This window comes from Mustela nigripes, chromosome 1 (assembly GCF_022355385.1).
Source record: "Mustela nigripes isolate SB6536 chromosome 1, MUSNIG.SB6536, whole genome shotgun sequence".
Taxonomy (NCBI): Eukaryota; Metazoa; Chordata; class Mammalia; order Carnivora; family Mustelidae; genus Mustela; species Mustela nigripes.
In genome coordinates this window covers 270,213,672-270,226,477 of record NC_081557.1, presented here as the reverse complement: position 1 = coordinate 270,226,477, position 12,806 = coordinate 270,213,672, and the positions used below count along the sequence as shown (strand labels likewise).

Below are 12,806 nucleotides of genomic sequence, written 5' to 3'. Positions count from 1 at the left end.
CGAAGCCTGTACCTTTGATCAGTTCTCTATTTCTGACACGTCTTGCAGCCGTCTAAGCTCTGGTTTCTGTCAGAGGGCATCGCCGTTGTATTCTCTAAACAAGAAAACGCTCCCTTGCAAAGGAGACAAACAAAACGGCCTTGAACACCGACACCTCTGAAACACGTGCTTTCCCTTACGTGGCAGGAGCCGGAGCACTGGGTTTGGGTTGTGTTCAGAGACAGACAAGCTTTGTCTGGGCCCACTTGCCCTTCCGTCAGGGCGGACTCGCTTGTTCATCCACTTCAGGAATATTCATTGAGCACCGGCTGTGTGCCCGGCTCTCGCCTAGGTGCTGAGGAGACTCTGCTCGCCGGAGGATGAGCACTTCGGTGGTGGCGGGGGGCGGACAGAGAGGGAACGAAGCGTGGTTAGGAGCGGACTTGAGGGAACGCTGAGTGATCGGAGGGACGTCGGAGCGGGGTGGTGCGACTGGGAGTGGGCCCAGCTGCTGCGGTCACTGCCTCTGGGAGGCGGGTTCCGGGGCTCTGGGGTCTGACCCAGGCTGGGCGCAGACACTGTCCCGAGGTAGCACAGCCCCTGTGCGTGGTGCCAGTCTTCCTTCCGTTTCCAGAGAGCATCCGTCTCTGTGGCTGCACAGAACGTCTCCATGAGCTTCCTCTGTCTTCACACGCAGTCACGGTGCCAAGGACGCCTCGGAGCCTGACCAAGGGCAGGGGCCAGAGCCAGCCTGCGGGGACTCGGGGGTGGGGGGAGCGCCTCGTATCCGCTGAGGGGCCGGGGGTTACCGGTCAGCTTAGACGAGGACTCCTCATTCTGCGTGTCTGACGTGTCCCTCAGCTCGGGCAGTACACACGCCAGGGCCAGAGGGCAGTGAGTTTTGGGGGTTGCTTTAACACGTCCAGTCCGACAAAACGGAGCCCTCCCCCGGCCCTCATCCCCGTCTCCCGGCCGTCACCTGTTCTTCACCTCAGCGAGTGTCACCGGCCTCCGGGGGGAACCTCGCCTCTTCTGTAACCCCGGTTAGACACCCAGTCCCGGGTTCCTGCCTCCGCAGGTGTCTTGAATGCACCCCCTCTCTCCTGCCCACAGCTGTCACCTGTCTCAGCCCGTCCCCTCCTGTGCACGTCAACGCGACCCCAGTCTGGGTCCTTCCGTCACTTGTCCGCACGGCAGGCGGACACCCTCCTCCAGAACAGAAGCCTGGCGAGGCCCTTTCACTGCCCCAAGTGCTTCCGGAGCTGCCCGTCGCCCTCACCTGAGGCCGGCCCTGGAGGCTCCGCCGTCCGCCCTCTCCGGCCGCCTCGGGCCCTTCTGCAGCCCCAGCTGCAGCTCCTGGTCGTCAGGGCCGTTCTCCCCCACCCCCGCCTTCTCTCCCTCACCTAGAACCTTCCTTCCGTCTCACCTCGATGGCTTCGACCAGGATAAGATTTATTCCTTTTGAATACCGGACAGTGAAGCTACTTCCCCCCAAAACCTCTACGCAGCCCCTACCTCCAGCCCAGAGTTCGGGTTAGGGCCCCTTCGTGTGTTCTCCTGGCACTGCTCCGGGACGGCCTGTGCACCTGTGTAAACATGTGTGTTTGCGGGGGGGCGCCTGCGGGGCTCAGTCGGTTAAGCACCTGCTCTTGATTCGAGTGCAGGTCATGATCTCAGGGTCACGGGATCGAACACCACCCCCTTCCCAAACCGGGTTCCGTGCTGAGCAGAGAGTCTGCTTGGGACTCTCTCTCCCTCTGGCCCTCCCCCACTTGTGCAAGTTCTCTTTCTCTCTTTCCCTCAAATAAATACATAATACTTGTCAAATTAGGAATCAGAATATTATCTAATTCTCATTCATTTGACTGAAATTCAGAAGGATGGTTTTCCTTGAAAGCCAGAGTTAGGGAGAAAAGGAAGAATCTTAAATCATTTATGAATTTATCTGAGAACATAAACTTTTTTTTACATTTTAAAAAGACTTATTTTATTTCATAATTTTTAAAGATTATTTATTTCCTGGGCGCCTGGGTGGCTCAGTGGGTTAAGCCTCTGCCTTCAGCTCAGGTCATGATCTCAGGGTCCTGGGACCGAGTCCCACATCGGGCTCTCTGCTCAGCGGGGAGCCTGCTTCCTCCTCTCTCTCTGCCTGCCTCTCTGCCTACTTGTGATCTCTCTCTGTCAAATAAGTAAATAAAATCTTTTTTTAAAAAAGATTATTTATTTACTTACTTGAGTGAGAGAGAGAGATTGAGCAGGAGTGGGCTCCCCGCTGAGCAAGGACACCCCCCCATGCAGGGCTCCATCCCAGGAGCCTGAGATCGTGACCTGAGCCGAAGGCAGGCACTTAACCCACGGAGCCACCCAGGTGCCCAAGATCTATTTATTTAAGAGGGAGCACGAGCGCACGTTGGGAGTGAAGAGGGAGAGCATCCACAAATGCTTCCTTTCCCGCTGAGCCTGGAGCCTGACGTGGCTCCAGCCCAGGACGCCGAGATCATGACCCAAGTCAAAATCAAGAGTCTGATGCTTAACCTACTGTGCCTCACAGGGGCCCTGGGAACATAACATTTTTGAAGACAATCTACTTTTCAAGAAACACAGAGTCTTCTTCAATTTCTTTCATGAGTGTTCTGTAATTCCTCGAGTACAGATCCTTTCCCTCTTTGGTAGGTTTATTCCCAGGTATCTTATGGTTCTTGGTGCTATAGTAAATGGAATCGATTCTCTAATTTCCCTTTCTGTATTCTCATTGTTAGTGTATAAGAAATCCACTGATTTCTGTACATTGACTTTGTATCTGCCACGTTGCTGAATTGCTGTATGAGTTCTAGTAGTTTGGGGGTGGAGTCTTTTGGGTTTTCCATATAAAGAATCATGTCATCTGCGAAGAGAGAGAGTTTGACTTCTTCATTGCCAATTTGGATACCTTTTATTTCTCTTTGTTGTCTGATTGCTGTTGCTAGGACTTCTAATACTATGTTGAACAAGTGGGCATCCTTGTCGTGTTCCTGATCTCAACGGGAAGACTGCAAGCTTTTTCCCATTGAGGATGATATTTGCTGTGGGTCTTTCATAGATAGATTTGATGAAGTTCGGGAATGTTCCCTCTATCCCCATACTTTGAAGCATTTTAATCAGGAACGGATGCTGGATTTTGTCAAATGCTTTTTCTGCATCAATTGAGAGGACCATGTGGTTCTTCTCTCTTCTCTTACTGATCTGTTCTGTCACACTGATTGATTTGTGAATGCTGAACCAACCTTGCATCCCAGGGATAAATCCCACCTGGTCATGGTGGATAATCTTCTTAATGTACTATTGGATCTTGGAACACTAGAAAAATAAAATTAAGTTAAACAAGTAAAATAAACACAGAGTCCTCTTTCCTACAGTGCCCATTCTTTCAATCTCTTTCCCTCCATCAATCATAAAAGGGTTATGAGTGTTTTGAAAGTTCTGAACATTGTCCTACTTGTCAAACTAAAGTATAAGTTCTTGCCAGAGTCAGAGCTCCAAGTCGCCCGCAGGCACCTAGACGTGTGACCTTGCACTGAGAAAGATTCAGACTGAGAAGACTTCCCTGGTATAGCGTTAGGACTTCTCCCTCCAGGCCCCATACAGCTACATGTTAAGAGATAGATCCACCTCAAGAGTGAACATATTTGACTGGATTGTCCTGGAAAACATGCCTTTGGTTTCTTGCTTGTCTCCTAACAGTTCTCCGAAGCTTCGCACTTTGGCAAGAGGTTTGTCTCCGGCATACCTGCGATTTGGTGGCACCAAGACGGACTTTCTCATTTTTGATCCCCAAAAAGAACCGACCTTTGAAGAGAGGAGTTACTGGCAGTCTCAAGTCAACCACGGTGAACTTTTAAAGATTCACAATATGTTCTAATTCACTTGAGTCAGTCTTGAGCGTTCTCAGAGCAGTGTTCTGGCTGACATCTAACAATTAGTAAGAAATCCAGGACTGCCCAAGGAGGCACTCTCACAAAAGGGGGGATCAGGGGGGCAGGTTTCCTCCTCCCAGTGTTTTCAGGAACATGAGACTCACACAAAAAATCGTGCTGGGCGTACCTGAGAGTTAATCGTGCTGTAAATAGAACAATGATTGTAGCTGAAGGACACAGCTGCTTGGTGGGAGTGTGGGGACAGAAATGTGTCACACTGAAAAGGGTATTTTCAGCTGAAGACACGAGCAATGGATTGAAACCCATTTATTCCAAAAAACAGAATGTGAATGGAAGGTACAAGAAGAGGGTGTGGAGATACGCTCTGCTTCTTAGAACGAATTTTACGATTTGATTTGTCGGGCAGTGATTGTCAAACTTTGTGGACTATCATAGTCCTTGGGGTGTGTTCAAGTATTTGGGTTCTGTGTTCCAGCCTTAGGTTATGAGTTTAGCAAGCTCCTCGGGTGATTCTGATATTTGGAAGCCTGTTGGCTCCCCCTGAGAACCTGCCTTAGGGAGCAACGAGGATTTGCCCTACATCTTTCATGAGTGCCATGCAGACATCAAGTGGAAGTTCAATCATTATTGTAGCAATTATGAAAAGTATGCTGTATATATAGTTGAATTATAATGATGTATGCACATATATTAGTGGATAATATTTCAATATTTCATATATTACATATTCTCCTCAGTTAGGAAGTGTCCAGAACAGTTAATCGGTAATTGGGCTAAACTTGATAGAAGAATAATTAGAAAAAGTGAAAAAAATGGGAGAAATCTCTTAAAACGACATATTGGAAAAATTTACGTTAGACTGGACCATTCCCATCGGTCATGTGTGTTTGTAGGGTCTCTTCAGTTCGGACATTTTCCTCATCCTGTGTGTATATGTGGTGGGTGGTGGGGGATGTCAAGTGCTTCTGAAACATCTTTTTGAGCACAAGGATGGACGAGGCACAGGCTGCCAGAGGCCAGAAAGTGCAGCTTTCCAGAAAGGAAGTTGTTGGCGGGTCAGCCTGCCCTGGCAGCCAGCGCCCAGCAGCTCTGCTGCCTTGTGATAAAGAAGCACGATCTGCCTGACAGCATAGTGGTTGACTTGTCCAGTTGTCCATGTTGTGGTCTCAGAAGCGTTGAGGATACCATATTTGAAGGGGAAAAAAAATCAGTATTTCCTGTCCCACCATTATGGCAAGAGGAAATTATCATGAAGCAGATAGAGTCCAGCAAAACAAATTTCTGTGTATTTTGAAAGTGAATCTTAAGAGAATTAAACTATGTTTTCTTTTGTGGGGTTGTCTAGAAATTTTAAGTTTCTGAGGAGCTTTCTGAATTGTTAAATAATTTGAAGTTATGTCCAGTGTATCTGTGTCCAGGATATGTCTAATGTTTCTTATGAAAACTGCCCTTTGGGGTGTGTGTGCGCGCACGTGCGTGCGTGCGTGTGGTGATCAATTAGCCAGCAAATTTGACGTGTGTAACAGAGTATATCTTTCTCTGACCTCATACCTAAAAACCAGAAACGTAATTATCCTGCTTTGGTCACATAAATAGGTAATAAAATAAATGTATGGGATTGCAGCCTTACCCCTGTGAAAAGAGATTCTCTACACTGTTTCTCCCACTTGTAGATCCTTGCGAGTCTGGATCCATCCCATCTGATGTAGAGGCGAGGCTGCAGATGGAGTGGCCCCTCCAGGAACGATTGCTGCTCAGAGAACAGTTTCAGGAAAAGTTCAAGAACAGCACTTACTCAAGTAAGAGATGACGTCCCCGCCCCCAAAATACATGGGTAGCTTGAACTCGGGCTTGAACCATGTAAGCCCTGTAGCAGTTGTGTCAAGAGTTAATGGGAAATCTTGAACCCAAAACTTCTGATTTTTTTGTTTCTTCCCCTGACTTTGCCTATTAGCCATGAAGTAAAATCTAGAAATCATACATTCACGAGCTGATAATGACCTTTACTGCTCTGAGCAACTAGGAAGCCAGAGGAAGACACGGATACAAAAGTATGAAGAGCAAATAATGGGGTGCTTGACTACTTCAGTCAGTAGAGCCTGTGACTTTTGATCTCCGGGTTGGGGGTTCGAGCCCCATGCTGAGTGTACAGATTACTTAAAAGTAAAAATAAATCTTGAGGGGAAAAAAGAGCAAGTTGTGAAAACCATTCACACATCTTCATCCATTCCATGTCTTCTCCCAAAGCAACCCCTGTTACGAGTTGCTGTACCATTAGGCAGTGGAAGCCCCAGTCAAAGCGGACAGTGCTGGCCATCAAGCATCTCTCTCTTTTTCTTTCCACTGTGGCTTTGCAGACATAGACCTAGCTTGATGACCCACGAATTTATTTCCATTCACTGAAACAGTTATCGAGTCTTCAGAATGGGATAATGTTGTCATGTAGGGCTTTAAAACACCTGAAACAAGCGATCCTTATTTACCTATGAAAAATATTTCTATCTGCAAGTTGCTGTTTTAAACCCAACTAAGGGATGATGTTCCCCAGCTCTCAGTTAAGGGAATAACCTGCTCAGATACCCTACAACTGTCTTTTAATTTTTGAAAAATAAATGACCTTGTAGCTAATCTGAGTCACTCGGCATCTCTAAGAGCACATTGTTGGAAGTAGATTATTTGTCTTTGTAAGGTTTTACTGTATACTATCTGGATTTAAGCATATCCAGTGGGTTTTTTAAAATATTTTTTATTTATAAAGTACAGAAAAGATGTGACACCTAGGAAATCAGAAAATGGTTTACATGTTAATAGATAATGCAGTCCTCTAAATGATTTATTGTATTTTAAAGGGGGAAAGGTGAACCACTCTGACACTTTAATAACATGATCTATGATTGAATGGAAGTTTGCAGAATGCAGGGCTGTCTCCATCCCATGAAGGGAATGACAAGAATACAAGAGACCCATAGCAGTAAGCCGTCACCTATAATAAATCATTACAATACAGGTCTGCTAAGAGAGGACTGCCTGGTGTTAGGTAATCTATTGATTTCTACTTTATTTTGCATCATGTTAAATGTTATACCAGTTTATCAGTTTCCTACCTTACACAGTCTTTCTGGAATCAAGATGGTAGGTTTCCACATCTTACCCTGCCGCTGGGACTAGGACCTTCATAGTTCCTACACCAGAAGAAAATTCCTTCACTAACTATGTAAGTAGGTCATTATAACTGCAGCCATCCTGTTGGCTAAAGTATGTATTTATTTTTTTTTAATTATTTTATGTTAGTCACCATATAGTACATCATTATGACTAAAATACTTAACAAATATGGATAGTTTATTTATATTTGGAAACGTTTGACTCCTGGTTTGAAGTTCTTCATCTAAAAATACATGTCTTAGAAACATAGATAGGAATGTCTTTTGTTTATTGTAGACACCAACTCATTATAGGGAGAAGTATCTCAGAAGCCCGTAGGTGTTCCCACACGTTGTTCTGCCCTGACGGCGGAGGTTGGTAACGCCTGAGGAGCTTGAGCTGGCATTGTCCAATGGAGGAGATTGCAGAGGTCTGTGGTGGCAAGGACTGTCACTGTCCTCAAATGTGTCTATCACGGCACTGACTAATTGCTTAGTCAGTGGCCCACACCCTTAAATCAGGTGTCCTAGAAGATCTAGGTAAATTTTCTAATTATACGACCCATTGGATGATGGGTTTCTCTTAAGTAGAAGATGACAAAAACATTTGTCACGAGACTAACCTGTGTAAGCCTGTTTAGGTAGGAAAAGGAAGCAGTGTCACAGATGTAATTCTGGGTGTGACTGCAGGAAGACACTTCCTTATTCAGATACTTAATGAGCTAATTCTTTGCTCTCCTTCTTCCCCACCTCTCTTCCACATGACCTGACTCCTCCGCCTCCATCAGCCACTCCCCACTGAAAGTGGACACGTTTAAGTAAACAGACATGGCATAACCCGAAGGACAGAATCGGTGCCAGTTTTAGTTTGTCCGTAGATTATCCTTGTCCCAGGGTCTTTCCATCCTCTTGTACAATAAGGGTAATGATTGGGAATTGGAAAATCAGCTGTGAGTTTTCTTTTCTTTTTAATTTTATTTTTTATTTGTCAGAGAGAAGGAGAGAGAGAAACAAGCGGGGGAGTGGCAGGCAGAGGGAGAGGGAGAAGCAGGCAGGCTCCCCACTGAGCAGGGAGCCCAGTGCGGGACTCGATCCCAGGACCCTGAGATCATGACCTGAACCAAAGGCAGATGCTTAACGGACTGAGCCACCCAGGTACCCCTTAGCTGTGAGTTTTCATATTGTTCTTATTTTGAGGACAGAGTAGGCTGACTGGGTTTTTGTTTGTTTTTTTTTAAAGAGTAGATTCCAACTCAGTAATATTTAGCCCTTATTCTAGATGTTACTATTCTGCTGTAGGAAGAATATAATAGTTTTTTAAGTCATATACATTCCAAGTGTGTTCGGAAAAATGAAATAGACAAAGAGTCAAGTATGAGTTGAATAAATACTCTGAAATGCAAGCATTTTAGGTTTTTTGAAAATGCTACAAAGGGACTAGGTAGTGATAGTCCCTAATATCTGTGAAGGTTTTTATGGTTCACAGTGAGTTTTGATCCATGTCATTTCAACCTCGGTTTTGTGAGTAGACACCTCCCGGTGCTAGTTCCAGGATCGTGGACCCGCGGTTGAGGTGGAGCAGACAGCCACAGTCACAGAGTGACACTGTCACACAGTGACACTGTCACACAGTGACACTGTCACTGTGTCTGTAAGTGGGGAGTGTGTCCTGGAGCTCAGGCCTTGGGATTCCTGGTCCGGGAGACTTCCTGCAGCGCAGTTTTGCAGGATGGATGTCCAACCTGGAGCTGTGACAGGACAGTCGAGTCACCCTTTACAGCAGGCTCTAGTGACGACGCTCCCACCAAATATCTCGGTGGCCTCGGGCAAAGCACCTCCTTTCCTTGGGGGGTCAGTTTCCTCGAGGGAAAATGAGGGTGGCAGTTTGGGGAGAGCTCAGCAGTCCCAAGGCTCTGTGCCTTCCCAGCCATGGCTCAGGATCCAGTAGAAGGCTGGGCCACAGGACTGGAGAGCTTTTCCACCCTGCCGTCCGTAACTGCGTGATCACAGACAGGCTCTGCGGATGTGGGTGACAGAGCACACACCTAACACACCTCAAACGCCTCGCGAGGGATGTTCCTGCCCGCCAGCCTCCACTGGCAATATTACACCGAGGGTCACTCTACGGCGCTTGCCCAGTAACTCACTTAGATTGTTTTAAACGAGGAGAGCTCAAGAGTGGATCTCCAGTCAACAAATAACTCCAAATATACGTGAAAATTACAGGCTTATTGTGCGTATGATACCCAACCTGAAGATGATATTCAAACGGACATCGCTGCCACTCTCAAGAAGTGACTTCAGAGTAGCCAGTGGTTAGAAAAGCTGAGCTCAAAAGTTCCCAAACCTTTATGGCACTTAAGTGACTCCAATTTTTTAAAATTTTTTTAATTTTAAATTTATCTTACCTAGCCCCATGTAAATACCTAAGAGTTTCTGTTATTAAGTTGTCAGGTCCAAGAACCTACTAGTAATAGTTCTTGTGTCCAACAAAGCCGATGTTTCCCTTGCGCATCTAAAGGATCCAGTGGTGCCTGTGTGAATAAGCTGCTTGGTTGAGTTTGAATTTGAGAAAAACTAATTTTTTTACTGTAAGTATTTCTCAAATATTGCATAGACATAGAGTAAAAATTATTCCTCGTTTATCTGAAGCCCAAACTTAACTGTTGTCTGTATTTTCATTTGCTAAATCTGACAGCTGTGTGTGAAATTTCATGAGGCTTGCCAGAATGTCTTGGCACGTTGTTTAGAATCCACAGATCTGTTGCCCTAGGCCAATTTTTTAATGTCAAATTTTACTTATTTAAGATTAATAAACCTAATACCTGAATTTTCCAAAAAAATGTTTTAAATACGGTTAAACTTACCAAAATATTTTGTGACTGAGTTTGTGAGCAGAGATGTTTCAGTTATGAACAGTGTGGCTTACGTTAACTAATGACTGACTGTCTGGCCTGGGCTTGAGTTCCCCTGAGGTCATTTGAACAAAACCTGAGGGCCAGACCGAAGTTTCTGATACTTTACGTGGTTCAGCATGGAAAGTTGAATCAACAGCTGAGGTAAATGAAGTCCTATTGATTTTTAACTATTTAATTTGCCTGTCCAAATTTGCCTCATATTTATAATTATAGTCATCACTCATTAGGACTGTAATTCCTTCAGTTTAACAACCAAAATAGTAATTCGCTGGAGAACAAACCTAGAGGCCTTCAATATTGTAGTGCTGACCCAGCCATTAAATTACAATATTTTTCTTCTAGAAAGTTCCGTGGATATGCTGTATTCTTTTGCAAACTGCTCAGGACTGGACTTGATCTTTGGGCTAAACGCTTTACTACGAACAGCGGATTTGCAGTGGAACAGTTCTAACGCTCAGTTGCTCCTGGACTATTGCTCTTCCAAGAATTATAACATTTCTTGGGAACTAGGCAATGGTGAGTGCCCCCAGGAACATTTTATTAGCAAGGAGATTCCCCTTTGGCTTAGTTGTTCCTATTTATGACATTCTTTCTAACATTAGCAAATACACTTTTGGCTTGGCACACTTGCAGCTGTGCCCAACAACGCAGTTTTTGGAATTGCTTATGGCGGGACAGTCCTTTACGTGTCCCAGAACCTGTTGGGAATCCTACTTTATGTCACGCTTGAGCTGAAGAGAACTGCTTGGACGCAGACACTCCCCCAGCTCCTGGGCTCACTTGAGTTTCAGGATCACTTAGCCCTGTGACGGTTGGCAGGCTACACTCAGCAGCACTGGGCCCTTACCTCTCCATTTCTTTCTCTGTTTCTCATGTGTCAGTTAAATCTCAGCAACTCCCTCCCAACCACCACGCTGTGCTCAAGCTACAAGTTCCTAGTACAGAATGGGTCAAGCTCCCGATGGTTCCCTTCTCCACTTTTTGCGAAGAACTTGTCAATTCTAACTGAAGTACTAGTGATTAGCTGCATTCATTTAAACATGAGCCAATGGAACTGAAACTAAAATGGGAAATGAGATGCAGTAATACAATGGGCACATACTACATTCTAGGCACTGTTCTGCACATTTGATAAGTATTATTTTCTCTTTATAACCACCCTGGGGCAGATACAATGATGACTTTCATTTTACAGATGACAGAAGAGACACAGGTTAATTTTTGGTTAGCTACTTAAGTTTAGTTTAGTTATTTAGCTATTAGTTAGCTATTTAAGCTGTGTGATGCTGGTCTAACAACTGGAGGATTTGGGATTTGAACCCAGAAAGTCTGGCTCCAGAGCAAGGTCCCTGCTTTCTTGGGAGTTCCGTTCTAGAGGGAGGGAGCCAGACCGACAAGACAGCAAACAAGCAAGATACAAGTCTGTAGTGCCATGGACTATAGTGATGTCTAAGGGCAGATCTGGGGACGACGTTGCTGCGGGGAAGGGAACCGGCGAGGGAAGCACAGAACACAACATGGGGCAGAGGGGACTGTACCTTAGTGAGATGCTGAGTGACTTCGGAGAACACAGCCACATGAGTGACGGGTCACCTGAACCTGTCCGTACCCATCTCTCTCCCTCGGTCCCTCCTTCCTGCTATGCCCAGCCCCCACTCCTTCTGCTCTTCGGAGGAAGGGACAAGATCCGTGCCGTCATGTTTCCCTCTTCCTAGGGCCCCCTTTGCAAGGAAAAGGTCTGCTTTCCAGAGAGAAAGAGGAGGGGCCAAGGGAGAGCCTGTACGAGGTGTTTGGGGAAGCAGACTGAGCACTTCTGTGCCTCCTCCCATGTCTGCAGCTTGGCTGTTTCCCAGCTCACCTGCTCAGACAATCTGTGAATGAACAGTCTCATAAGGCTTTTAATGGCATTGTAGAAATCAGTTTTTCAACGCCTTCCCTCCTACCCAAACTTTTTCTCCTTTTTAAGGAAATCACTTTATTAAATACTGGATGTAGACTATTCCCCGAGTATCCATTAGTTTAATAGTAAGTTTAATAATAAATTTAATAATAATAAGATAATAAGATAATACTCCCTCACACTTTAGTAGTGTCAATTGCATTTGTGTTTAACTGAAATATCTTTTTCATAATGCAGGGTTTTCCTTTTCTTGCCTTTGAATTCTTTTTTTTTTTTTTCAAGATTTTATTTATTTATTTATTTGACAGTGAGAGAGGCAACACAAGTAGGGGGAGTGGGAGAGGGAGAAGCAGGCTTCCCACTGAGCAGGGAGCCTGATTCAGGGCTTGATCCCAGGACCCCGGGATCATGCCCTGAGCTGAAGGCAGAGGCTCAAGGACTGAGCCACCCAGGAGCCCCTTGCCTTTGAATTCTAAGTTTTTGTAACTGGGAAATGTTTTTGTGCTTTTATATGCCATTTTAAGTTTGTTTTTAAATACAAAATTCTTAGGTACGTGACTACCTTGAGAACTGCTGTCTTTCAGAACCTAACAGTTTCCGCAAGAAGGCTGGTATTTTCATCGATGGATTGCAGTTAGGAGAAGATTTTGTCAAGTTGCATAAACTTCTAGAAAAAACCACTTTCAAAACTTCAAATCTCTATGGTCCTGATGTTGGCCAGCCCCGCGGAAAGACTGTCAAGATACTGAGGAGGTAGGAACCAGAGGAAGCAGAACTGCTCTTTGTAAAAATAGTATTTCTCTCTGATGGAGAATTCTCAATAGCCCGCCTCTTATTAAACCATTTGCACCAAAGCAGATGTTTTCCCAAAAGAGGAGACATTGACGGGCTCCAAATACCAAGGATCTGAGGGCCAGTGGAACCTTCAATACAATTTGTATCAGAGTTAGGA

At 45.3% G+C, this 12,806-nt stretch overlaps 1 protein-coding gene across 1 annotated transcript in view; it reads left to right on the top strand.

Annotated features, from left to right (window-relative positions):
* The window catches only part of HPSE (heparanase), a 32,645-nt gene that overhangs the window by 6,888 nt on the left and 12,951 nt on the right, over positions 1–12,806 (top strand). The window contains exons 2-5 of the mRNA XM_059386363.1: positions 3,700–3,845; positions 5,567–5,692; positions 10,297–10,470; positions 12,439–12,607. Coding sequence (XP_059242346.1) covers positions 3,700–3,845; positions 5,567–5,692; positions 10,297–10,470; positions 12,439–12,607 — 615 coding nt within the window. The remainder of the gene's footprint in view (positions 1–3,699; positions 3,846–5,566; positions 5,693–10,296; positions 10,471–12,438; positions 12,608–12,806) is intronic.